Genomic DNA, 26443 nt, shown 5'->3' with positions numbered 1-26443 from the left:
AAGAGCAACACCACTGGAAGACATATTTATCTAATCCCTTATTGAAAACCTGAAAAAAAGGTGATGCTACAAAAAATGTAGCTAGATGAAAATCAATTAGAAATCAATTCCCTAATTTCCTTAATTTCTTCAGATCTTAATTGGTTCTGAAGAGCAACTGATCATCATTCTCTCACTGCCAGCATCCTACTTATTGGGAACCTTTATTTCTTCTCCCCATCCTATTTTTCAGTGTTAAAAAACCCATTTACTTAACATCCCTGCATATGCCCTGTATTGTAATTATTTTAATTACACCTCCTGTTTCTTTCCATCTCCCTGAAAGCCAGTGAGAAAACACTGGACACAGCATTCTTGCTCAGGCTTAACTAATGACAAAGCAAACCCTGTGTCTTGTGAATGACACTTCTATTTATGTACCCCAAGGTAAGATATGTCTTTTTTCAATTATACTGCACTTGTGACTTTTTCACTTGCTTTAGATTCTGGTCCAGTAAGACCTTTTTTAGTGTCCTATGGCTTAGCCAAATCTTTATTATTTTAAATAATGGATTCATTGTTCCTTATATAATGCAGCACTTCATGCTTGCTCCTTTTTATCTGGGCTATTCCTCTAGTTTGTAAACATAAGTTTGAATCTCTTTTTGCCCATGGAATACTTACAATTATTCCAGATTGATGTTATCTCAGACCATATCTATTTTATCATCCAAGTCTGGATGATTCAATGCTGGCAGCTGGAGTTGGCTTTTAAATAATCTACTGGCACCTCCCAGCAACATCAACTACCTCCCTGTGTCTGCAAGGCAGGTATTCCTTCCCCTCCAGAGCAGCTGCCTTCCACTGCGGATAGGCAGAAGCCTGTCGTCAATTCCTTGGACAAGCAGGAGTCATTTCCCTATGCCACCGCCTGCTACAAGCACTCCTTTCTCTCTCTGCCAATGAGAACTATGAAACATGCCAGAGATGGAGAGAGAGAGAGAGTGAGGCAGGCTGGGGTAGTCCATGGGTACCATCCTGAGGAACAAAAACGGATGGAGACAGGGCAGAGGACAGATGATCCTGTGGCCAGCTGGTAACCAGAGATCAGGTAACCTGTGAGACATCCTATCCTCCAGGATCAGAGCCTCTTGCTGCGCCTCTCCTGTAGTGCATGGATGCTGGCTCATCACCAGCACAGTAACAGCACCCTTTGCAGGGCTATGCTGGCCTCAGGAGATGCTTCCCTGCTTGGGCATTACTTCTGTCTTCTTCCTTTTTTCCCCCCTTATATTATCTATCACATCCATGCATGTATGTATCAAATATATACACATATATATGCAAACTTATGTATGTGGTCTTTCTTCCATAGTATGATCTACTATTCTCCCTAAATACATTAAATTATAAAATATATAAAAGCAAAATCAGATTATAAAGCTTCATATTTTATTTTATACTCCTGTGATTTGTGAACTATAGGCACTGCACACATGAATCTTCTTCCCGCTAGAAAACTTGTGTTTGCAATAAGATTATGTAACCATTGTATCAGAACAACTCCTTTAATTTCTCCATCTGAATATTCAAAGCAAAGTACATCAAAACTTGGTTATGATTTCCTGCAGGAGGTAATATCATGATTCTGTCAGCAAAATATTTATGAAATATCTGTATGTATGGCAAGAAATATAAGCTACATTTACCATAGGAAGCACAGGTTACTTTTCACTGTGAGTAGTCAAAAATTAACCCAGTTGCCTTGGCTCTCTTCATAGCCAATCAGGAAACAAGGACACCTCTCAGAAATATTAATCCTTCCATCTTAAAAATAACAACCACACAGACATCTAAGATACCTGTTGCAAATTACTGACTGTCTCCTTTGTCTGATTCCAGAGGCTTTGGCTCTACAGCTGAGGAACAATTCACTTACCTAAGCAAAGGTATCTGGTGCCATTTTGGATGCCTGGATTGTGCAGGACTCCTGCATAGGGCTGGCAGGTACAGCAAAGGATCTATGCTCGTTTACTTAAGTTCTAGAGATGTAGCTGGAGTCCAAACAAAATACCTTGAGGCACCTAAAATATCTTAGAAGCACTATTACACTGCCCTTTTTATTTTAAGCTCTCTTGATTGCATTACCTGTTTTGACAAGAACAAGACTCAGTTGTTTAAATTTCAGGAGCTGGAGTTGTGTCTAAAACCTGGGCACAGTGACACAGCAGAGGATTTGCACGAGATCTGCACCAGCCTGAACTGGAAACGGGTGGGCAAGTATGATACTCTGAAACCAAAATGACAGCAGACACCTTTGCCCAAGCATCCACATTCTGTCCTACATCTCCATTAACTACACTTGTAGAGTTTAGCAATCCAGCTCTCACTTAGACACCTAATGCTATTAATCTCAATTTACATAAACAGAATCCACCAAATTTTTTATCACCTAAAGTAAGATGTGACAGATTTCATTAACAGAAGCATTATGGTCTGCAGCCTTAGTATTTCAGGTGAAGTATGAATTAATTCACCTAAAAATAATTACTTGTGTATCCCTGCCAAGGAAAACAGACACTATTTAGTCTCAGTGAGTAGTAATGTCAGTGGACCTTAGGGCAGCAAGTAAAACGATTTGTCAGAAAGATGTTAAAATTGCTTTGAAAATCACCAGGCACCCAGTAAAATCCACACCCATACTTGCAGTTTTATAAAGGCACATGCATAAAAATAAAAATTACAGGGTTAGCATAAAAGAGATTACATCTTTTTTAGAGTGACAGCATAGAATAGATGACATATTTTTCAGAAACAACAGCTCATCTGTTTTAAGTTCTGACTTTATGTCAAACTAATTTTCTGACTACAGTATTCTCAAAACAGCAGGACAAATATATAGCAAATGATGCCTCCTGGGTTTTACTGGTTTAATTTTACCAAAATTAGAGCCTTTGATAAACCCTAGATGGACAACTCTGAAGTCCTCTCTATAAAAAAGACAATGCAGACAGCACTTCTGAGACCAGTAGCATGTTTCCTATTCTCTGCAAAACATTATCTCTAAGAAGAAAGGTTCATTTTTGCACTAATCCCCTTGTTTTCTCCATCCACTTTATAGCATTACTACCCATAAACTAAACACAGTCTAAAATTATAGTAAAATGAAAGCACAGCACTTTAGTCTTCCAGCTATAATAACTTTAAAGAGGGGGTTATTTGGAGATTCAACACATTGATTATTTAACTTCCTAGATACAGAAGTATTTGGGTGCTTGAAAATTGAATGCCTGGAACTAATGCATTTGATTCACAGACCAAACATTGAAGAAAAACCAGACTGTTAAAAAAATTGCCAGTTGTGGACACTGATTGGAAATGGGCTGACAGACTAATAAAAGCACATGAACTATTTCTTTTTCAATGTATGTCATGTGAGCAAAACATTTAAAAACACAGCAAGAACAAAACACAATCAACCTGAATCATGAAAAATTATAACATTTACAACTAAATTACTGAAATCTGACAACCGTAATCTTCCATATCTTCACTTGTAAGATGACTTACAGTATATTTTCAATATTACATCTGTTGTTACTATTGATCAGTATTTTGTTTAGAGATTTATATTTCTGTGCAATTTATAGTGGTTTTAAATGCAATTATTTGCGATAGGCACAAAAATAGGTAAGTGCTTAAGTATCCAGTTACACATATAATTTCTGAAATAGGCAAATAATTATGGAAAAGAATGTACAGGTTAAGCAGGGGAGTAAAGCACACTGACATATAGATACAGACAAATGTGTAGGTAATGAACAGACTGCAGCTCTTCCCTGAGCAATGCACTTCTTATATGCAACTTCATTAATTCCCCCTTGCTACCGTATATACGCAGCTACGAAGTATAAATATCAAATCGCGTGGTTTTTTATATCATACATGCTTACAGTTTCAATAATGCTACTTAATATTTTCAATATGTTGTGAAATCAAATAGGAACGGCTTCAACTTTTAAAGTTGTAAAAGAAGTTGATGGTCTGCAATTCTGACACTTGCATCTGTCCTCCTGGTCCAGCTTAGCACTTCAGCATCAAAACCAAAGAAAAATGTTAATCGTTCCATGTAATCCAAGGAAGATGTACATGGCCATCAGTAAGTCTATTCTAAAAAATATCTACAGGTAGCCTAGGTGTATAGGGCAAAGCATTCTTAGTGATTTTCAACAGAAAGACTAAAACCACACAAATAAATTTTTAAAATGCTGAAAAGCTTAATAAAAGCCAGTAAATGAAGATTCATAGAGGAATATATTATACATAAAGCTACAGTTTGATTATGAATAGAAAAGAGCATGATACAAGCTGTAATTCCTGTTACAAAGAATTGTCATCATGTCACTGAAAGCTAGATTACAGGCTGCCTGGAAAGTAGCATAATAAAACTGGCTGTAATAACATTTTATTTATGTCCATAAAACTGAAGAATAGTAAATCTCTGGTTATTTTATTTTTAATACAGAGATGAATTTTAACAAGCTAATTTATAAAAGGTTACACCAATGTCTAGATTTAAATCAAAGGAATTAATGTCCACACTACCACAGTTTACACAGAGAAATTCTTGTAACACATTTCAATAGCTCATGAGGCTAAAAAGGTCAACACTCACAATATGTTTGGAATTAAATGAAGGATATGTCAAAGTTTAAAAGTCTAGATGGCAACCAGCATGAAGTTCAACAGCTATGCCTCAGGTCTTCAGACTAACTGGGCCTTTCTTTCTTCTCATCCAAATTACTACTTAGAATAAATACTTGAGTAATCTTGAAAAGCTCCTTCTCTTCATGCTTATTCCCTGTTCATTGATACGTACACAAGAATCCTTGCAGACCAGTAAAAAGTTGCTTAAAACAAGCAGAAATAACCAACTTAGGTAGTACATGAATATAGCTGTGCTTAGTCAAAGATGACTTCTTTTCCAAGCAGGTGAGACAAGCTCAGCTGAAGTTCGGTTGTAGTAAGCTGTTCACCAACCAGAAGCCCTTCCTGCTTATTTTTCCTGAAGTAAACTAGAACAGTTTTTATAATAAAAGTACTTTAGCAACTTCATTCAGAAACACATTATTTGTTTCTGTTGCAAGATCTGTATTGACGATTTTCAGATTTTCCATTGCTCCATGAGAGAGCACAGAAAAAAACACTTCTCTGCAGCTGCTCTGGCAACTAATGGGCAAGAATGGGCACCGACTCCTGGGCAGCTCAACGCAAGCACCTGGTGCCCTGACACACTGACCATCTTCGTGAGGAGCTCCCATGTCACTGAGGATCTGATTACCCAGCCTAGCATATGCAGCAGTGTAATTACTCACTTTTCCTTATACCGCTGCTACAGTGGGTTGGACAAGTTACTTAAACTTAACAGGTCTTCCCTCAGCTGAGGAAAAAAAAAAAGAAAATGAAAAAGCACAAGAAGCAGCATACAACCCCTCATTTTCTCTCCAATCTCAGTATGCCTTTCTCTGGTATTTATTGCTTCTCTGGCACTTCTCATACACAGTGTTATATATTAATTTAATGAGTCATGTAATGCTTCCCTAAGACTGGAACATATCCAGAGGTGGGGAAGGTGGCAGTGGGGATAGTGAAGTCAGACTTTTCAATTACTCTTCAGAGAGAATCTTTCATTCAGCTCCCATTCTTTTAACTTGAGAAGCAATCCTACAGGTACAGAAAAGCCTCTAAAATACATGAGGTGTCTCTGCAGTTGCCTGAATCTGCATGAAACCTAAGACAAACTCTTGTAAGAACTTTATCTCCTTTTATTCCCTCCTGAATGAGTAGAAAGGCTGGCAGTGGTGACACTTTGAACTGCAAACAGGTAACTGTATCTCTGTCAAAAACATTTTGTAGAAATTGAGAAGTGAAGCAAAAGTTTGTCTCAGAATTCCAGGTAGAGGGGTGAAAGCAGTGGCAGGATTAACGAAAATACAGGGATCGTGTATCAAGGCAAGATAAGCCAGCTTGCAACACTGCAACAGTGCATTGAAGGAAAGGTAGTGCAGAGTTAGCGTCATATGCACTACAAAAGAGCTCAGCTTCCAAACGTGTACATATTATTTTTAATGCTATAAATGTAACTACAGCATTGCAGAGTGACCAGTCTTTCTACATGAGGTTTGCAAAAGGAAGAATACAAGGAAAAAAAACTGAGACACAGAGAGAAGGAGCAACTTGCTCAGGAACATGAAAAATTCACCTCAAATTTAGGATTAGGACAAGAAACAGGAATTGTAGCTTCTAACCTCGAATCATCAAGGCAAAAAGACGGGAGGGCCAAAATACAGAAAAGCACTAAACACCTCCCTGTCCATCGGTGAACACGACAGCCCCGCACCGCATCACTTTCTGACACAAGACTACACTACTATTCCTCCCAAGTCCATTCACAACCGCGCCGGCTCCGGGTGCTCAACAAGCCTTAAAGCACTCGCACGTATCAGAGTTTCCCCACAGACAAGCTGGGCCGTTCGGGTTTTTTGCCCTGAACCGCGCAAGAAGCAGGGAGATGCCGCGGCCCTCCACCGCCGGCCCGGCCAGCCCCGCACGCCGCCGGCTGCGAGGCCGCGGCAGGCGCCAGCGGAGCCCCGGCGAGCTCCGGGGTGCAGGGGGCAAAGGCGGGTTGGAGAAGAGCGGCGGCCCGGCACACTGGCGGAGACGGCCACAGGCAGTGACAGGGAAAAAGGGGGAAGGAGGACAGCGCGTCTCCAGGGAAATAAAGTTTTCAGGCGAAGAGGGCAGCGCTCGGAGCGCCGCGCAGCCCCGCCGCCGCCCGCCGAGACAGCAGCGACTTCGTGGGAAAGGAGGGACGGGAACGGGCGGCCGAGAGCCGGGCGACAGCCCCGGCGCCGGCCGGGCTGGCCCGCTACTCACCATGTTGACTTCGGAAACCATGTCGATGCTGGCGATGTCGATGTTCATCCCCACGCAGACGGGCGGACCTGCGAGCAGAGCAGACCTTCAGCCGGCGGCCAGAGGAGCCGCGGCGGCCGGAGCCGCCGTGCGGGAGCGCGGCAGCACCGGGGACAGCGGCGGGGGAGGCGGGATCGCCGGGCGGCCAGCCCGGGCAGGGCGACTCACCTCCGAAATCCGGCCGCAGGCGGATGTCGTAGCCCTTCAACAATTTATCCACAGTTTCTTTCACGAAGGACATGTTGCCGGGATCGTTCACACTGCGGGGAGAAAGAGACGAGGGTGTCGGGCGGGAGGGGCAGAAGCCGGGGTGCGGGGGGCCAGGGGCGACGGCGGGAGCGGGGCGGGAGGGGGAGGGCGGGGGAGCGCATCAGCTTGTTCCCCTGGAGAAACGCATCCCGCGCCGCCGCCGGGGCACGCTGGCTCCTACCTCTGGGCGCAGCAGACCACGGCCACCAGGACGGGAGCAGAGAAGATCCCGAAGATCCTGCCTCCCCCAAAGCCCCACATCCCTCCGCTCCGCGCTCCCTTCGCGCAGCAGCAGCAGCAGCAGCCGCCGCCGCGATCCGGCTGCCCCGGCTGCTGCTGAGGAAGAGGCGGAGGCGACAGTCCCCGTTCTCCCCCCACCTCGCCCTCCCCCCCCCCAAAAAAATCCCCCACCCCCTGCCCCAGCACCACCGCTCGGCCCGCGGGAGCCGCCCGCGCACCCGGCTGCGCTCGCCCCGCGGCCGGACGCCGCCGAGCCCCGGAGGAAGCTGCCCTCCGCCGGAGCCCGGCCAGCCGCCTCCCCTCCGCCCGCCGCCCGCCCCGCCGCCTTCCCGCCAGCCGGCAGGGGAGGGGACGGAGGGAGGGCACCGCCGTCCCTCCGGGCGGAGAGCCCGAGGTGGGGCAGCGGGGCTGGCGGGCCGGGGCCGGCAGCGAGGGGCGGCGGCTCCCCGGGCACCGCCTCGGGCACGCCCGACCTCTGCGCGGCACCGGCCCGCGGGACCCGCCCGGAGGCGGTGATGGGCGCCGGCAGCCCCCGCGGGGAATCCCGGCCGGCGGCTCCGTCTCCCCGGGACAGGAGCGAGACTGCGGGGCCAGGGCAGCCCGCAGGGTCCCCCCTGGAGCCGGGTGAGAGGGGCTGCCCGACGCCGTGGCTCTGTCCGCCCCTGCCGCTCTGTTTGGGGGGCTGTGCCCACATGCCCTGTGGCGCGTCCGGGGAGCGATGCCCGGGGTGAGCTGCTGGGGCGGGAGAAGAAGCTGGCCTGGGAGCCCTACGTCGACCTGCAAGGACCTGCCAGGGATGTGGCAGATGCACACATGTACAGGTGCCGGGCCTGAGGCTCCCTTCAGCCGTGCCTGCGAGGGTGCCAACTGCACTGACCGAGATGGACATGCTCTGCCAGGAAGAAGCTCTGCTGGGTTCAAAACGTGTGTAGCCAGGCTTGTGATACCGGCCAGTAATGAAGAGAAATGGCACTAGTACCAGAGATGCAGGGTGGGAGTTGTTGCCTGTGAGCTTCTGGATGCTCTCAACTTTGTATAAAATAATGGTTGGGTGAAAATAGCACAGTTGTTATTATTTTTAATCTTCTCCCATGTTAATTAGTCCTTTCAGCAGGACTATTGGCATGGAAACAGAAGAATGTTGATTTAGGTATATTGGTTTTGGTTGCAGAGGCAGCTCCTCACTGCCAGAGCTCTTCACCATGCTCTATGAACGTACAAACATGTCCTCGGCCACCTTCTGATTCTGGTTACATTTTGGCAATCACTGCCACTGGTCCATGACAAAGCACAACATTTCAGTAGCCAAGAGAAAAAAGCTTTGTCTTTCTTTTGCACTTTTTCTCTTAACACCTGCTTTTCCTTCCACACATTCTCTTCCCTTAGAGAAACTGCTATGGAAAGGATGGACATTAAGCAATGTCGTGGTGTTATGTACAGGTGAGAAAACATGGACGGCTTTTCATCTCTCCTCAACAAATTATTGAAAAGAAAGACAAGTGCAATCATTGTCCTGTCCATTGTTGCTGTTGCAGTTAATAATAATGACCCAAATAAAAGAAGGAGCAGGCTCAGTTTTAAAAAATGTATTAAGCCCTATAGGCAATGCAGAAAAATATGAGTAAGAGAAATTCAGTATTGCCCAGTCTTGCGATTTCATGTCAATATTTGGATTTTTTAATAGTGCCATAATTACTATGATTATAAAGTAAATGAAAATCTTAGCTTTTATTTAAAAACCTTATTAGGCTTATGATGAAAGCTTGAGAATTGTGGCATGAAGCATACATGACTCAAGGGCTCAAGAATGAAAAGTAAAATAATGAGTAACTATGTAGGTAATTTTAAGGCCCTGGGTCCTGATGTTTTTTTAATGCTATAGATAGGCAGTATTGAAGACCAGTTTTTTGAAAGACTTCAGAGGCAGTGAATTTAGGGAAGGGTACTAATTCAATTCTGTCCCCCTAAATTCTGAAAGAAAATATTGATGCCAAAGAAAATATTTCTTATGAAGAGTTTAACGTGGTTTAAAAGCTCATTTAAACACTAATAACTTTTCTTAAATAGATTGTCTGTTTTATAACAGAAATAAAAGAAGTTAGGGAGCACTATTTCTGATTAATGTGCTATCCTGGTACTTTGGAAACACATCTGAGGTAGGAATGAATCAACAATGCTGTAGAGTCTGTCATATTTTATCACACTTCATTTAAGTATTTGTCTTCTTGATCTTACAGAGCAACCATTTACTTCGGAACAGCATAAAGATAATCTAGGCTGGAACTGATGGAATGAGGAAGTCTTTAGTGCGTTATGGAGCATTTGTTCCTTGGGACTCTGGATTCAATTAGGCTTAGCAGTAACTGAAAGATGTTAAAACCTATAAACAATCAATGAATTTCATGAAAGGTAAAAATCATCTCTACTTCTCTGTGACATGGCATTTGCAGTGAAAGTAGCACTGTGGATTTTGTCTTCAGGAAAGGCTCATAACTAAGCTTCTGTGGCAATGGAATGGAGGTGAGACCCAGCAAAGACCTGCATCAGGCACAGTATTTCAGAAAATAGTGGAAGCCCAGACTTTTGGAAGCTATTTAATGTGGCCAATAAGGAAAAAATGGGCACAGAAATAGACTCCTTGTCCTGCCCCAGAATTCAACATCCTGGCTTTGCTTCTGGAGTTAGGATCTCAAACATCTCCTTTCAAAAGGCAAGCAGGTTATTTCAAGGCATGGCTGAAAGGAGTCTGGGCACTTCTGTTCACTAAAGCGAAACAAAGCATCCAGTCACAACCTGTACATTGTCCATCCAAGAAAATCCCAAGGGTGTATCTCCTGAGATAAGCCCAAACTCCAGGATTTCAGGGTAAACTTTTGAGTTTTGTTCCACTTTTCAGCAAATAGGTAGGGGAGAGGGAAGCAGTTAAAATAACTCTGTGGCCTAGTGATTTGGTTGTTGCCTTGGAAGGACTGTTATTTCATAAATAATACAGTAATTCATTAATTAATTACTGGATAAAATAAATCAATGTTCAGTGATATAAGGAACAAAACCCAATTATCTCCTCCTTTTAGGTGCCTTTATCATTGTTCATTCTCACTTCTTGCTCTATTTCCAATATACAGTCTTTCTGTCCCAGTAAAACTATCCCTTTAAAATATGAGACTTTGTAGTTCAGGGACTAAAATTCATCACATTTTCTACAACCTTGGTGAATGTTACAGCCTCTGGGCCACTGGACAGTTAAGAGCTATGCTCCTGATCAAATTTTGTTCAATGAAGTAAGCACAGCATGTGTTCTTTACTTCTTCAGCATTGCCAAAAGTGTAAAGGCCACTTCAACAATGGATAAGTCTAAATGCAAAGGCAAGCATTATGTGTGAAGAAGCAAAAGGACTGTCCTTGCTCCAATGCAAATAAGTGTGGAAGAATACAACTGCCAAGCCTACACGTGCAAGAAATCCTTGGGGGAAATTGGATTTGATGGATTCATCAACTAAGTCTGGGTTAGCAGGTACAGGGGCTGGTCTCTAGAGCAAAACTCTTGCTGATGAGGATCTGATATCCATGCCACATTTGTTGTCTTGGGTTTGATTTTTTTTTACCCCATTAGGAAAAGTGGGGAAGTCTGGTCCACTAGACTAAATGCTCATTAGCAGTTAGAGTAATGTGCTGCATTTTTCAACTTAGTTTGAAAGGAGCTGTGTTCATGTACTCTGAGACTGCTCTGAGATGTGAAACAAAGCACAGTAAGTGGGAATGATCAAGTGATACACTTTGCAAGCACAGTCCTGGTCTGCAGTAAAATGTTATGTAGATGCATCCATCATCTCATTTCAGAAGGAGCTGGAACAGAGCACACTCAGCCCTTATCAAAGGACAGAAATAGTTGAAGGCAGTGGGATTGGAAAGAGAAGCGACTCAAAATTTTGGAACAAATTTCAGTTTCCTTCATCATTGTCAGTGCTAATGGAGATACAGCAGAGGAGGCAATGACAGGAAGGCTAGAGAAGAGGAGAGGTCTGCTCACAACTGATGCATTTGCAGTAGTATCACTATCAGTCACCAGATGTAGGAGAAAGCCTGGCTTGGGGTTCAGGGAAGAAGTATTTGATCACACCATGCAATACATCACTGAACTCCTGTGCTGGAAAGTGGTGCTGGGAGTTTACCTGACAAAATGAACTTAACTCCACTTACAGACTGAGGTCAGAATCACTTATCCAATATTTTCTTTTTCATTTTCCTTTCTGGCTTGTCTGCCATTTAACTGATTTTGACAAAGATGCCATCTTATCCTGAAGCAAACTGCAATCACAAATGGTTCAGAGACACAAAAGAGAGAGAGACTGAAACTAAAAGAAAGTGGGAAGAGTTGCTGCTATGGCTGAAATGTTGTCTTCTGAGGAACATAGGACATTAATCTTGCTAGGTTGAGACTCATGCTGCTGCTTACCTACTCTGCCTTGCAGCAATTTTAATAGCCTGCTGGTTTAACATGCTGAGAAGGTGTAATTAATAAAACTGGCTGGGAAAAAATACACAAGAAAATTTGTAACTTTTTTTTTTTTTTGCTAAAGTTGACTTTTTTCACTTTATGAAATCAAAAGTTGATCATTTTTACCAAAATACCATACAATAGAAAACTACTATTTCCTTCAGAAAGCTCAACTTTCTTATTTTCTGCCCTATAGTATCTCAGCAGAAGCAGAGCTTCTGACAGGCAGATGATGGGAAGCATTAGGGCTTCGGGAATATTCTGCATTTTGGCAGTTTTTTACACTGTGTTTTGCCTGTTCAGATAATGAGCAGTGGTTGTTGGACATACTATGTGAGAAGAACAAGATTATGTTTATTTATTATATATATTTATCATAAATTGTGTGTAATATTTGCTGGTGTAAGGTAATACTCAACAGTTTATTTAACTGACAGTGAGTTTATACTCATTGTCCCCATTTCTGTCAGACAGATTGAAAGCAGCATTGCATGAATCCATTTGCTTTGGTTGCATAATGTGCTGGTTTACATTTAATTATACAGAAATATTAATGGTGTTATGTCAACAGTTCTGATGTAGTGGAGATCTGAATGTTTCAGTGGGCTACATAAAGAATGAGTTATTAATCCATATGAGTAATGGGGAAAATTTGCCTTTAATAAGAGGCTTGACCCAAATTGTCTTGAACAGCTGTTTAAATTTCAAATGGGTATTTTTTTCTTCATATTCAAGACCACAGAACAAAAATTTGAATTATCTGAATGAATTTAAAAGAGTATTCCTGCAACATTCCATTCCTTATGCGGCAAAACCTCTGGATTATTCACATAGTGAGTCAGACACGTCAAAATAAAAATCCATTGACACTTTGGCAGGGGAAGAAATAATCATGGCTCTTTATAACTCACATTTTTTCATCATAAAGATTAATGATTATGCACTGAAATAACACAAATACATTAGAGAAGCCTGTGGTGCATTCAAAATACTGTTCTTTTAAGTCTCTGTCCAGATGGAAACAGTCTTTTGAGAAAAACAGACAAGTAACTGAGTTACGACATTTTTTATTTTTTTTACTCTAACTGCAGTTGAGGAAGTGCTATTTTATATAGGACTTCTTTGTTACTTTTCTATTTGAGCGGATTCATCTAAATCCCTTTGTCAGGAGCACATTATTCTTAACAAGACAGTATGCAGCAGTTACCTTTTTTCTCTAAGGCTATATCAGAAGGATATAGTCCATATATTTATGTTTTCATATTTATCAACACCTTTATGAATCTTATTTTTGATAATTGTTGGTTATGCAATTTTTTTACTAACAGCAGACTGAATTCCAAGTTAAGATTGCAGCCTCCTTTTGCAGGAGATTATACAGAGTGAAGAAGACAAGCATGAGTTCTTGAATTGCTTATATTTAATGTTATGTATATTTAAAAGAAGATCAACCCAGGATCCTAACTGATGCACCTTTATAAGAACTAGCTGAAACACCAAGACGTTGGTTCCTGGCATTTTCAAATGTCCCTTTCAGGGATTTTAACAGAGAAAAAGAGGAAAGACAAGGGAAAAAAACGCCAAGGGAAGGGAAGTGCAAACACTTCCACATAAAACAGGATAAGCAATGAGAAGGAAGTGAAGTGAAATTTTTTTCATTTTTCTAGACACAATTGTGGAAGTGAAAATCCAGGGTAACAAAGAAAAAACCTATGGGTAGAATAAAGTGAAAATCTGATTCATGTCTCGCTCTTATCCTCTGAGAAGGACACAGATCCTCTTTTGTTTACGCTGAGGAGTGCCCTTAACAGGCAGCAGTCCATGAAGGATGAGGGGAAGGGAAAGGCTTCAGAATGCGGAGGTGTGTTTATAGAGGCTGCATCCACAGCCTTCCAGTGCCAAGGCACAGTGCTCTGCTGGCCTTTCCAAATGCATCCTCTTTTCCCAGGGCTGTGCCAGCTAGCCCTTCACTCTCATTCCCTCAACACTGGCACCAGAAGCAGACACAGTTAAACTCGTAATACACAGATCAGGATCGTGGGCCATATTCCATCTGTGAAACAACATGTAAATTAAGCTGGTTGTGTAACTGCATTTCCTGGTCATGTGCGGTGTGCACAGAGGGGGAAATCACTGTATTTAAAGGGAAATCATTAGTAGGTGTATATAGGATTGTGTGTGATGGGTTAAAGTATTTTTCATTTTGCCTTAAAGATTACTTCGTGGCTCAAGTAAAAAATGTTAATAATAATATTCATCATTTTGAAGGATCTACATTCTATTACAGGTAACAATCACATGCTTAAAGTACTTTCAGTAACTCACCTTGTATCATAAATTGCGTATAATTTTTTGTTTTCTTCAGCTGCATTCCTAAAAAGAAAGAAAAAGAGCATATTAGTTGTATGCCTTGTGTCCATTGCCAAACCCCTCCTCCCCCCCTTGTTTATGGCTCTAAACATTTTCAGACTATCATTGTAAAATCTAGAAATGGGGAAAAAAATAACCTATAAATTGACTTGTTCAACCTCTCACATGACAAGATTGTAATAATCCTTTGGAAATTGCCTAAGTGGGTTTTTAATTATAGATCCATGACTCTGTTGCCAAGAAATGAAAAAAGAAAAAAATAGTAACTGCTTTTGTGAAAAACACAATGAAAAGATATGTTTTTGATAGATCTGCATGAGTAATTTTCAGCAATGCTTCCCAATTGATCCAAATGAACATTATCCAATTCAGTTATTTCACTGCTTTTTAATAAATAAAACTAAAAAATACATTGAAATCTAATGCACTGTATTTAATGTGAGTAAATAACTCTGATTGATGTTTTGAATACTTTTAGGTATGATTAAACATTGAGGTTTGTATAAAAAAGACGTATTGAAAATTCAAACCTGGAGTCTGTATTTTTTGTGCTTTTTCAATTGAAATCCGTGTGTTTGCAGAATGCATTTTGCATTCTTTAACTAGAAAAAAGTGGGGTTTTTCCCTAAACATTTTTTATTGGACTGTTTCTGAACATGTAGGGGGAAAAAAGTGCTGTTCTGAAATATTGCTAGTGATTTGAGGGAGGGCAAGAAATGTTGTCTGAAATGTGTTGGCTTTGCTGGAATCAGCAATAAAATATAAGTTTTAGCTAAGTAGTTTCTGAGAAGGCGTGATGAATCTAAGAGGCACTCCATAATAAGTATTGATTTGTATCTTACAATCTGATTTATGTCTCTGTGCATTACTTTACCTGTCTGCTTAGAGAAGTTAAAGAGAAGCAGATAAAAGCATGGGGTAAATGATCCTGAACTTGGATGCATTAAGCTCCACTTACATGGGAAAGTTAGATGCTGGGTTTGGTCCCTGTTCCTGGAGCGGTTATGCCTTTTACATTAAATATGCACTGGCTAAAGGACATTAACAGCTGAGTTTTGTGAACGCTCAACTCTCTTGTGCATTGGGTAAGGAGACGTGGGGCCTCTCCCATGTCTTAGATCTCCCTGAAATAACCAGCTGTGAAAAACACAGCACGTAGTGCTGAGCTGGGCTCAACTTGGCTGCCAGTTTAAGGTGATCCATTTAAGGTGCTCTGAGGTACCTGAGGCACTGCATAGAGTTGCCAGTTACCACACAGGACCTACATGGCACCCACACTCTACTGGAGAGTTGGTTAAAGTTCCAGGGGGGCACCTTGGAGAATCCTAATGGCTTGACATGCTGTGTATGGGAACTGGGCTGAAACTCTCAGGCCATATTCCACCCAAGAGAAGGATCCCCAGCTTTCTATACAAAGGCTACATTAACTGAGTTGACTAGATCTCTGTTGACATAATGGGAACACTCAGGTCTTGTGTAGACACCTACGCCTAATATTCAGATTAATCCTACTCCAAATTTCACAACGTCTTATGTTATTTTGATTGTTCTAACATCAAGATTCACAAACCACGTTGCTCTGGATTTAAAAGTCATAGTATTGTATGCCTGTAGCCACACCTGGGCATGCTCTGTTGAGGTTTGATTGATATTCTCAAATGCAGTTTTGTTTATTCTCCTCACTTCTTAGCTTTTTGTTCCTCTGTGACCCCCATCGGGTAATTTCTTGAGCTCAGCAAAGGAGAGAGAAGGGGAGAAACAGCAGAGAAGTGGCATCTGAAGCCTGAACACTGACCCAAATATATCTCCTGATTATAGTTAGGGATCTCATATTGGTAGAGTCATATGGTCAATGCTGACACAAGAAGACGTCTGGGCTCTTTTCTGACATGCACATTGCAACTTGCTGCAAGGTACTGCAACATCCACTGCATTTGCAGAGGCTGGACACGGAGAGTCAGGGAGCAAGCTCAGCCTTCATCTTCCTTTAGGACAATGCTCCCAAACACAGCCAGTGACACCTGGGAGACAGACACAGCTCAACTTGTAACCATGACAACTGGCATGGGACTTACAGCAAATTAGCTATGGGTGGAAGAGGGCACCACTTCAAAGTGAAAATCTACAGTATAGATGGAGTAAGTATCTGGTTTCCATCTCATTACTTAAATAGATCCATACCCATGAGATAAAAAGAAATTTGAATACAATAGAGGTTTTTTTTAATTAGTAGATTTGGGAAAATTTTCACAACTGGGCAAAACATCATGTGTTGCCACTCTGTGTTTATAACTTTTGACATCCATCATCAAAAATGCCAATGGCAGGATAGAATTAACTTAGCTTCCTTATTAGTAGAGAGAGGATAATGACAAAAGATCAGGAAAACCATCAGGCAAAGGTAACAGGAAAGAATCAAATTTAATGTTATAAGTGTTGAAGTTTCAGAATCAGCTTTTATTCAGACTGATAACGCATTCCATTTTTTCCTTCTCTTGCAAAAAATGTAGACACATCTTAATGTTGAAATTCTCTTATTCAGCAGAGTGGTAAAATCATGTGTTCTCTGCATTGAAAAATGCTTTCTTGTGAATGAGGAGTAAATGGAGTTCAGGAGTCTCCTAGTGCAGCTCTGTCTGCCTGGCACCAGTAGAAGATATACTTCTGAAAGTATTACAAAAGTAATTCCCCCGTCACAAAAGTGGCACATTAAAAGTACTTCTATTAAAAGCACTTTGTTGTATATGAATATCATTATATAATTGATTATTCCCATTAAAATTCTTTGCCTCCTTATCACAACTTTAATAAAAGAACAAAACTGCTTTGAATATTATGCATGCACTTGCCTAGAGCCACTATTAAGCAGAGAGGCTCTGTGTGCAGCCAGGCAGTTGTTGATGGTAAATCAAATGGAGGGCATATGGTTTCAGTATGACTGCTGGTAGAGCTTTTGTTGCTAGAAAGAGCTAATGCTTTGCATTTAGGATTATTAAAGTAATAGAAATAGTAGTTTATCTTTTTCCCCTTTTTTCCCCTCTCCAACACTCCTGAATATTATACTATATTCAATATAATACAGAAAAACATTCTAGGAACAACCCAAGCTGGAATTTTAGGACTCCCTTGAACTGCAGACTTAGAACGTTGTGTGTTTTTTTAAAGACCACACAATTTCTGGATGATACCATGAGTCAGAATGCCTCTGGTTGGGATTCCTCCTTGCTGATGTAAGTATCAGATATTAAATGTGTAAGTCTGAGCCAGTTACCATGGACTACTTTAATAATCAGTGAGGATAGCATAAGCAAGTCCAAAGACTGAAAGAAACTCCAGAGGCTGAAACAGACTAAAATAGTATAAATTAATCACCCTCCAGAAGTACCTAATAACTGTGAACATATAGCCCATAGCTAGCAAGACATCTAACTTTTGGGTCGGTAGTATTGCCTAAGTTATATCCCATTCATGTGATTTAATGGGAATGAAAGCAAGATGTGTTTCAGTACATTGAGCATATTGCCCTACAAAGGTTTATTAGAGCAAGATGTCTTTAGCTTGGAGTTCCATGAAGAATATCTCTGCTAATGTTAAGTGGGCAGCAAAGAATCAGAAAAGCTGCTAAGTTAATACTTTATTTCTGGAATTTCTGGAGTCTTTTATCGAGGAGAATTTTAAACAAGGATCATCCTTACTGTATTAAGGCCACAATACAAGGCAGTGATGGTGGATGAGAGGAGAGGCTGGACATGACCCAGCAATGTGCACTTGGAGCACAGACAGCCAAACGTGTCCTGGGCTGCAGCAAAAGCAGCATGGCCAGCAGGGTGAGGTGAAACCCCACAGGCAGTGGGGCATCCACCCCTGGGGTCCCCAGAACAGGAGGGAGATGGACCTGTTGGAGCAAGTCCTGAGGAGGGGCACCAAGATGATCAGAGGGCTGGAGCACTTCTCCTATGAGGAAAGGCTGAGACAATTTGGTTTGTTCAGTCTGGAGAAGAGAAGGCTTTGGGATGACCTAATTGCAACCTTCCAATTGAGAGAGAACAAGTAAGAAAGATGGAGAGCAATTTTTTACAAGAAGATGTAGTACTGGACAATGACAAATAGATTCTAACTAAAAGGGAGTTGATCTAGATTAGATATTAGAAAAAAAAATCAAACTATGACAGTGGTGAGGTACTAGAACAGGTTGTTGAGGGAAGTTGTGGATGCCCCGTCCCTGTAAGTGTTCAAGGCCAGGGTGGATGGGGCTCTGAGCAACCTGCTTTAGTGGAAGGTGTCCCCCCCATGGCAGAGGAGTAGGAGCTAGATGATCTTTGAGGTCCCTTCCAACCCAAATCATTCTATGATTCTATTCTTCAGTGCTAATGAATCACAGGATGCTTAACAAGTACTCTTGTTATGAGTTACATACTCTGATGTTATGTATCTAACAAAATGATTCAGCATGAAAATATAGATACAAAGGCTAATTTTATAGCTTGTTAGACAGTGCTAACAGTAAGGAAGTGAGATATTTTAGCCTCAGATTTGAAAGTATCTGAACATGGAAGGCCACCACTGAGAAAAAAATACTTGCTTTTTCTACTCTGGGAAGAATTCTCAGAGTACACCTCACTCAAGCTGTTTACAAACAGGAAGAAAAACAAATGTGAGGATCATATCCCTCTCCAGTGGCTCGGGGAATGTACACCTCATTATGTTTGAGCCTTATTCACTTTGAAATGAAGAAAATAGAGTTGTTGGTTGACCCAGAATACACAACAGAGGCCGAGTGAGCCCATTCTACATGGCTTTGGTGCAGTAACTACTGGTTGGGCAAAGCCCAGCTGTAATTCTTCCTCCCTAGAACAGCTAATTCTGGACTTCCACCTCAAGACTGTTCAACCCACTTTGCAAACTCTCCCTCCAGAAACTTCAGAAGCAGTGAGGCACTTGCATCAATGAGTCAATAAAATTCACTTTTCCTAGGAGGTTCAACCCTTGCTAACCATGTTAGGTATTCAAGGGCATCACTGTCACATAGCGTGATAGGCACTAACTAATTATTTTTAGTACCTAGAAGCCTATCAAGAAAAGTAAGAAAGTACAGACAGAAATGTCAAATGCAAAAATGGGAAACTGTGTTTAAAATTCCCAGGATATTGTAGACACAGTTATTGAATTACCATTGTAGATCTACTGAAACCTCAGTAAGCAGCAGACGATGGAGGTTTTCGCTATAAATATGATTCACATAGCTATCTCTTATTTTTTAAAATATAAATTAAGTGGATGCAAGCCAGGTTTTCATAAATAATGCTGAAAATGTTTATGTATGAGCAGCTTAAACTATGTAGCTCTAGCTGAAATAAATGTTTCAGTGAACATGATTTTAAACATGATTTATTCAAATGTTATGTTAAGTAAGCATTCAATATGCTTTTATGTAATACTGATGCCCAAGTTACATGTAATTATGATGACATTATAGCATCCTTGATCTTTCATAACCTCTCTAGAAATTCATTTTTCCCAGCATCAAGCTCCACAAATAGTATGGAAGTGACAATGTCACATAGTATAAACAGTTACCAGAAAAATACTCTTCAGGTCCGTTTCTATGAGGGCTAGCCAGTCTTGACTCCTTTTGACATCAGCCAGAGATGGGAAGTTTAGTACTGCTCAGAAACATGCCAATGAATTAGCAAGTCTACAAACTTGTTTGTTGGCATTTCAGAGCAAGATAATAATGAAGCCCAACTATGTCAAGTTGTGGACTCCTGTTTGCTCACATTAAATCAGTTATATTTTTGAATGAGTCTAGTTCTAGTTCAAATTCTGTAGTTTCTATAGCATTATTTTAGCCAACAGAATTTATTTTATATTTTCTTTTTAATGCATTCTATTTCCAAATATAAAATAATAGGCATAGGGAAAGCCATGAAAATACACACAAGACCAGTGCATAATTTTTCCATTATCCGTACACTAAAGATCTCAGTGTCACTGCAAATAGTTTAGTGAAGGTTCCAGCTCTGTGCTCAGCAGAGCTCAAAAAGATAAACAAGTGCTAAGAACAATGAGGAAATTAATAGAACGAAAGAGAATCAGTACACAATCTGTGTTCTACCCATACCCTCGAAGCATCCTGCTGTTCTCTTCCATCTCAAAGAGCTTGAGAGCTCAATAAACACACAGGAAAGAGCTACAGAGATGATTAGAAGTATGGAATGGAATTGGTAGGAAGAAAAAGATTTCGGCTAAGACACTTAAGTCTGGAAGGCAGTTGAGGGAAGAGAGATATGATGGATGTACATGAAGTCATAGGCTGCCTAAATTATTATTTGCTGTCACGTGTATTCTAAAATACAGAGAAGCACTCAGATGATCAGGCAGTCAGTTTAAAGCAAACAATATGAAATCCTTTATCACACAATGCATAATTAAATTGTATGGCTCATTGCCAGAGGAAGCTGTGGAGGTCAAAGATATAAATGGGCTCAAAAATCCATTAGACAAATGCATGAGAAGAAGCTCCATCAATAGATATTAAGATCAATGATGTGAATGCACCCTCTGCCTGAGGAAGTCCATAAACCTCAGGCTGCTTGAAAACGAAAGCTTGTATCTGGAAAAGAATTGGGTTTTATCTGTCCTGTTTTGTATGTCTTTCCCAAAGCAGAGCTACTGTCCATTGTCAGGTGACAGCAAACTGACACGACATTGGCTTGATTCAGTCTGGGGATGGTTTTCTTCAGTGCAATCAGAAATACGTTTCTGGTTTACCATGAGCCAGCAGTTAAATAACTTTCCAACCTTAAAATGTCTGTTGTTTTCATTACTACACTTTCCACTGGTCCAAATAAACCACTGATTTTGCTTCCCTTGCTTGAGAAATTCATTCAGATGCATATTTTTGATTTCTGTACTTTGATCCTCTGAAGTACTTGCATACCTCCCAGGGTGCTAAAAAGTTTTCCAGTGTCCTTCTAACCCTCCTGAGGTATTAGAGGGCTGTTGTAAAACATGCATTTACTCAGAAAGAAAATAATTCAGATGCAGCTAGTGCTCATAAAAACCTTTGGAAATAAACCTCTTTACATTTCACAGACAAGAATATGTGTTCAATAAGCATATCTGTATTATAAAAGATGTGATATATATTGAATTTTAAGGAATTCATGTCAACTTTGGTGGCAGAAGCAACTATGAATTTAAACAAAGCCTACTCTCAAGCTCTTAAATTCCTTAGAAGCATTTTGGTTTTGGTTTTGGTGTTGGTTTTGGGTTTGGGTTTGGGTTTTTGGTTTTTGTTTTGGTTTCGTTTTTCTGTTTTTGGTTTTGGTTTTTGGTGGGGTTTTTTGGTATTTGTTTTTGGTTTGTTTTTGTGGGGGTTTTTTGTTGTTGTTTTTTGTTTGTTTTTAGTTTTCAGAATGAAAGTTAATAAGTTTATAGTCTGGGAAAAACAAAAATTAATTCATTAAAGAACAGCTGATGCCACCCTTGAAAGCCTCATGGCTGTGAAGGGCAGCCCCCCACAGAGGGATTGAGTTTTCCATGCAAAGAACAGGGAGGCAGGAGAGAGCCCTAAGCTCTCATTCAGGCATCCTAGTGGACACTGTGCATGTTTTTCAACGACCCATATGACAAAATGAAGAGGTCACCTTGGCCCAACGTCATGACAGTTTTGACTGAAGGCAGGTGTTGCTAACATGCTCTGTGCTGAACTCAGAGCTGTTGTGCAATAGCCATGCCAATGAGCACATCAATTTGACAGGGGCCATTAGACACTCCTTAGGTACTGTTACTGCAAAAAATTAAAGTGCCCTTGGTCTCCAAAGAAATTTCTGTTACTCATTCCTTGGACTTTTTAGGCATCCACAGAAAATCAAAAATATTTCCTTTTGTTGGTTTTCGGTGGTGGTGGTGATGGTTTGTTTTGGTTTGTTTTTTGTTCTGCCTTTTTTTTTTTTTTTTTTTTTTTAAATAATACTCTGGGGAAAAGCCCTGAACTGAGAGAAGGTATTTCCAGTAAAGACTCAAGTATTTCAGTCTTTGAAAAAATGTCATGAGGAAGAAAAATTTCTTGGTCTGTTGTAAAACATGTTAAGTGTACGCAGTTATACACAAATACTTAAAATGGGTTATGAATCCCCTGACACACACTTTTACAGATAAAACTAGTCTCCAGCTATGCATGGAAGAGCAATTTTCAGATGATGAAACCACATATGATCAGATGAAATAATCCCTTGGGTATGTACATGGTAATAGTTTCTCATAGGTTGCTGCTGCTTTGCAAGTATAGATCAAAATAATTATTCTAAGTGATCTTTAGCTCATTTGGTTGTTTAGATAGGAGGTCTTTATAAATTCAAAGGCTGTCAGCCCGCACTGTGTCAAGAACCTTGAATTTAAGAGCCCAGCCCTAACATTTACATTCCTCTGTTATGTTTCAGGGTTGGTTGTAGATGTTAAGAATATTGCCTTTGGGACCCCTAAGTGCATTATATCATAGCCTCGAGCTGTACTCTCTTTTTGCTGCTCTTTTTTAATCATCAGAAGTTTTGATTTAAAAGAGAAACAAGCTGGTAAAGGATCCTATGCATCTTTGCATATTCCTTACTTCACATCAAGTATGAGGGTGAGAGAACTGGAAAATGTAGTTAAATAGTCATGCCAATCTATGAAAGATTGGAAATGTTCTATGAATTGGAAAACATGGTAATGTTCTTTGCTTTAAAAATGAATCAGAAGAACTAACACCGTTTTTATTGTACAGGATTTTATGTGACTATTATCACTTAAAATGTCCTGAATATATTGGGACATCCCCCTATCTGTTGTAGTAGTGCTAAAACTTTTATTTTCTTTAAATGCAAAAAAACCACCCAGTGACCTTAGAATGCTCTTAGATCACCTCCTGACCTTGGTAAATATAAAAAAATAAGCTAAAAGCTTTTTAAGGATGAATTTTTTAATATATTTTTCTTAAAATGATGTTTCAAAATTCCCTCCATCTTTATTGGAAGACACCATGAAGTAAGTAGGTCTGAAAAAACACTTATGAAATCCAAAGCACACATTTCAACACCTCAGTTTACCAAGAGTTTTATAAACAATTTTGGATATGCCTGAAATACTTTTCTATTGCTTGTAAGAAACAAAACAAAACAAAATCATATTCATACCCCTTTATTCATATTCATTCAGTGTTTAGTCATCCACTAGAATCTCTAAATTGCCTGGCTTTGTTCATCATCAGCTTTATAAATTGTACCATGCATGCAAGCTGGCTAAAAGGCCCTAATATAATTTTCAACTACATTTGGTATTTTTCTCTCAAAGTTCTCAAATGCTGTGTGTACATATATATTAGACATTGTAAAACTGGGACATCTGAAACCTCAGAGAGGAGAGCAGTTATTAATCTCCATTTAAAAATTCCACTTGAGGAATACGGGGCAAACACTACAGAATTAACTCATTTATCAATGTCAGGCTCTGAGTCCTGGTTATAAGGTTTCCCTGGCAGATAGGGAAGAGAATATTAGCCTCCTAATGCCCAATACTTTGTTGTAACTTCTAGGAAACATAAATTATATTTTCCCATATAGAAAGCAGTTCTACATTTAACAGTGCTTTAGATAAAATAAATCAATAACACATATATTTTACAGTATTTTAGAGATCCTAATATGCTTAAGTTGGCATGCAGAATCTTTATATATAGATTTATTACATACAATTAAATATCAATTAACATTTAACTCTAGGCTGCAGATTGCTAGAATCTGAGAGTTATGAAGAGTTGACTTTCCCTGGAATGCTGGGTACCACAGGATGCAATTTTGGCCCTTCAGCCAATGGGGTACTAATTCCTTAATCACCAGAAACTTTCTCATTGCTTCCAAACTACCAGCCTGGATGATTTTTTTTTTTTTAAGTACCTAAACCTCTTGAAATTTTGGCATCTGGACCTCAGGCAGAGTGGTGACTCTGACTGACACCCAGAGCAGAGCGGGACCATAGCAGAAGGGAAGGAGAGGCTGGACCCTCTCACAGCCTTCCCAGGCCTTCTTTGCTGCTCAGCAAAGGGGACTGCTCTCTCTTTCAGTGGTTGTGTAAGTACTTGTCCTCTTACTCATTTTCTTTAAGTTTAGGGGGAATCACTGAATAGGGTATTTCGGTCTGTTCCAGTGTTCCCATTCTTATGTGCTTATAACTGTACAGAGATTTGCCATTTCACTGGATGCATTCAGCAGCAGTTTTAAATCTTGATAGAGTCTCCCAGCAGAAGTAGCTATAACGAAAATAAGCTATAGTTCGCTGAACTTCAGACCAAATTTCCATTTTGCTATAGAAATCAATGTCATATTATGCTTTAAAATTTTTCATTCTTTTTCTTCAATGCATACAGTCTAATAACTTGCAGAAAGTTTAATACCTCTTTCTTTAAAACAGTAGCAAATTGAATAAAACACATACTTTGTCAACCTTTATTCCCATCTTAATATGATCCCTTCAGTATTAAGTGAAATTGCTGTAAGTCCACTGTAATTAATACTAGACTGAAAAAGGAAATGATGGAGCTGACAGCTTCTACATTTCAATGTGGTACGTTCTAGCATGTTTTCCAGTTCCCCTTCTAGAAAGATGAATCTAGCTTTTGTAACAGAAATAATTTTTTTCTTCTTTTAGTAACTTCTTTCCAATCTGTTTTTATTGACACTTATGCACACAATCCACTTTGAGAATAGGTAAAAAACAATAATAATTAGAAAAAGAAAATATTTTCCTAAGTATCAGCTCACTATTTTTCTGCTAAACTAAGGGGATTTTATGAAATGATGGGCCAGATTGTGTCTCACACACATATGCATACTCTGGAGGTTATGGCAAGCTGCACAGCCCACTGGGTGCTCTGGGGCTCCATCGGACATGGCAGACGTGCCAGATGCTGCCCCATTCTCAGGCAGGCAGCATGCCCTTTTCTAGGGGTTTGGCCAGTGTGCAAGGTGGCTAGGTTTTATTTTCCCATCTTGAGGGATGGTTGATGGGCCAGGAATGGGAGTGCAATGCTGACACAGTCCTCAGTAACACCCACGACCGCCTTGGAAGAGTTTGGGGGGGAGACACACAGGTGTCCCTGTGCCCCCACCCTCCATGTTGTAGCCACCCTCCTCGTCCCAAGGGCTGGCTAGCATTAAGCCAAATCTTCCCTTAGGAAATCTTTCTTGTGGATACTTATAAATGAATAAAAGTGCTTGAGACTCCCATCAGGAGGAATGGAATTGCTTGAGCACTCTGGCCATTTCTGCATAGGACAGCAGAATGAGCAAACATAGGAAGATAGTGATATCCCAAGTAAAAGAAAATTTGGTGAAAATCTCTATATCATACGTGCAGCTCAGAGAGTTAGAAAGAGTTTGTGTAACTCCAAACTTCAACAAAGATAACATGGAGGAGACCGCATAATGGCATAGCATGAGTTCAGGAGTCATTTTGCTAATAAATTCAATGGACTGACAAATTTACTTTGCTTTTTCTTTGGATGCCCCCCCACCAATACTGTGATATTGGATAGCAACCTCTAGCAACCACCATAAATAATTTGCCCAGCCTGAACTCTGGGGAACTCCAATAATCTTTGAAGATCTTGATGTACCTTCTGATACAGGAGTAATTTTCCTTAGAATATTCTCATAACTTTGGGTAATTTTCCTTAGAATAAGGTAAGAGGAAAGCTTTATAACATGGACAGCATGGGATATTTTAGTGGGGTTATTTCATATATTCATCAGCAGAAGTTAGAAGATTTTACCAAAAAAAACCCCCATTCATCTTATGTCTAGGACAGACAACCTTATGAGAACAGATGGGTTAATCCTCAATGCACCCTCAGCAATGTGGTCACATCTTTCTCAGTGACACTCTTAAAGGCCACAATGAGTTCTCTCTGGAGCTTTCTCTTCTTCAGGCTCTACAGTCCCAACCCTTTCAGCCTGTCTTCATAGCAGAGCAGTTCCAGCCCTCTGTTCATCTTTGCAGCCTCCTCTCAATCTGCTCCAACAGATCCTTCCCTTTCCTGTAGTGGGGACCCCACAGCTGGGTGCAGCACTCCTGGTGGGGTCTCAGCAGAGCAGA

General features: G+C 40.7%; 1 protein-coding gene across 3 annotated transcripts in view; it reads right to left on the bottom strand.

The window, feature by feature from the left end:
• GABRB3 (gamma-aminobutyric acid type A receptor subunit beta3) overlaps positions 1–26443 on the bottom strand; it is a 192960-nt gene that overhangs the window by 104283 nt on the left and 62234 nt on the right. Inside the window, exons 2-4 of one of the 3 annotated variants that reach the window (XM_063392526.1) lie at positions 14267–14314; positions 7123–7214; positions 6916–6983 (exon numbers count right to left, since the gene is read on the bottom strand). In XM_063392526.1, coding sequence (XP_063248596.1) covers positions 6916–6983; positions 7123–7214; positions 14267–14314 — 208 coding nt within the window. Of the gene's footprint in view, positions 1–6915; positions 6984–7122; positions 7215–7384; positions 7465–14266; positions 14315–26443 lie in introns of those variants that run through there. The other 2 variants (XM_063392527.1, XM_063392529.1) reach the window with 2 other exon arrangements.

The sequence above is a fragment of the Prinia subflava genome, chromosome 3, assembly GCF_021018805.1.
Source record: "Prinia subflava isolate CZ2003 ecotype Zambia chromosome 3, Cam_Psub_1.2, whole genome shotgun sequence".
Lineage (NCBI taxonomy): Eukaryota > Metazoa > Chordata > Aves > Passeriformes > Cisticolidae > Prinia > Prinia subflava.
Note: the sequence above shows the minus strand (reverse complement) of the source record. Positions and strands in the feature narration are given on the sequence as shown.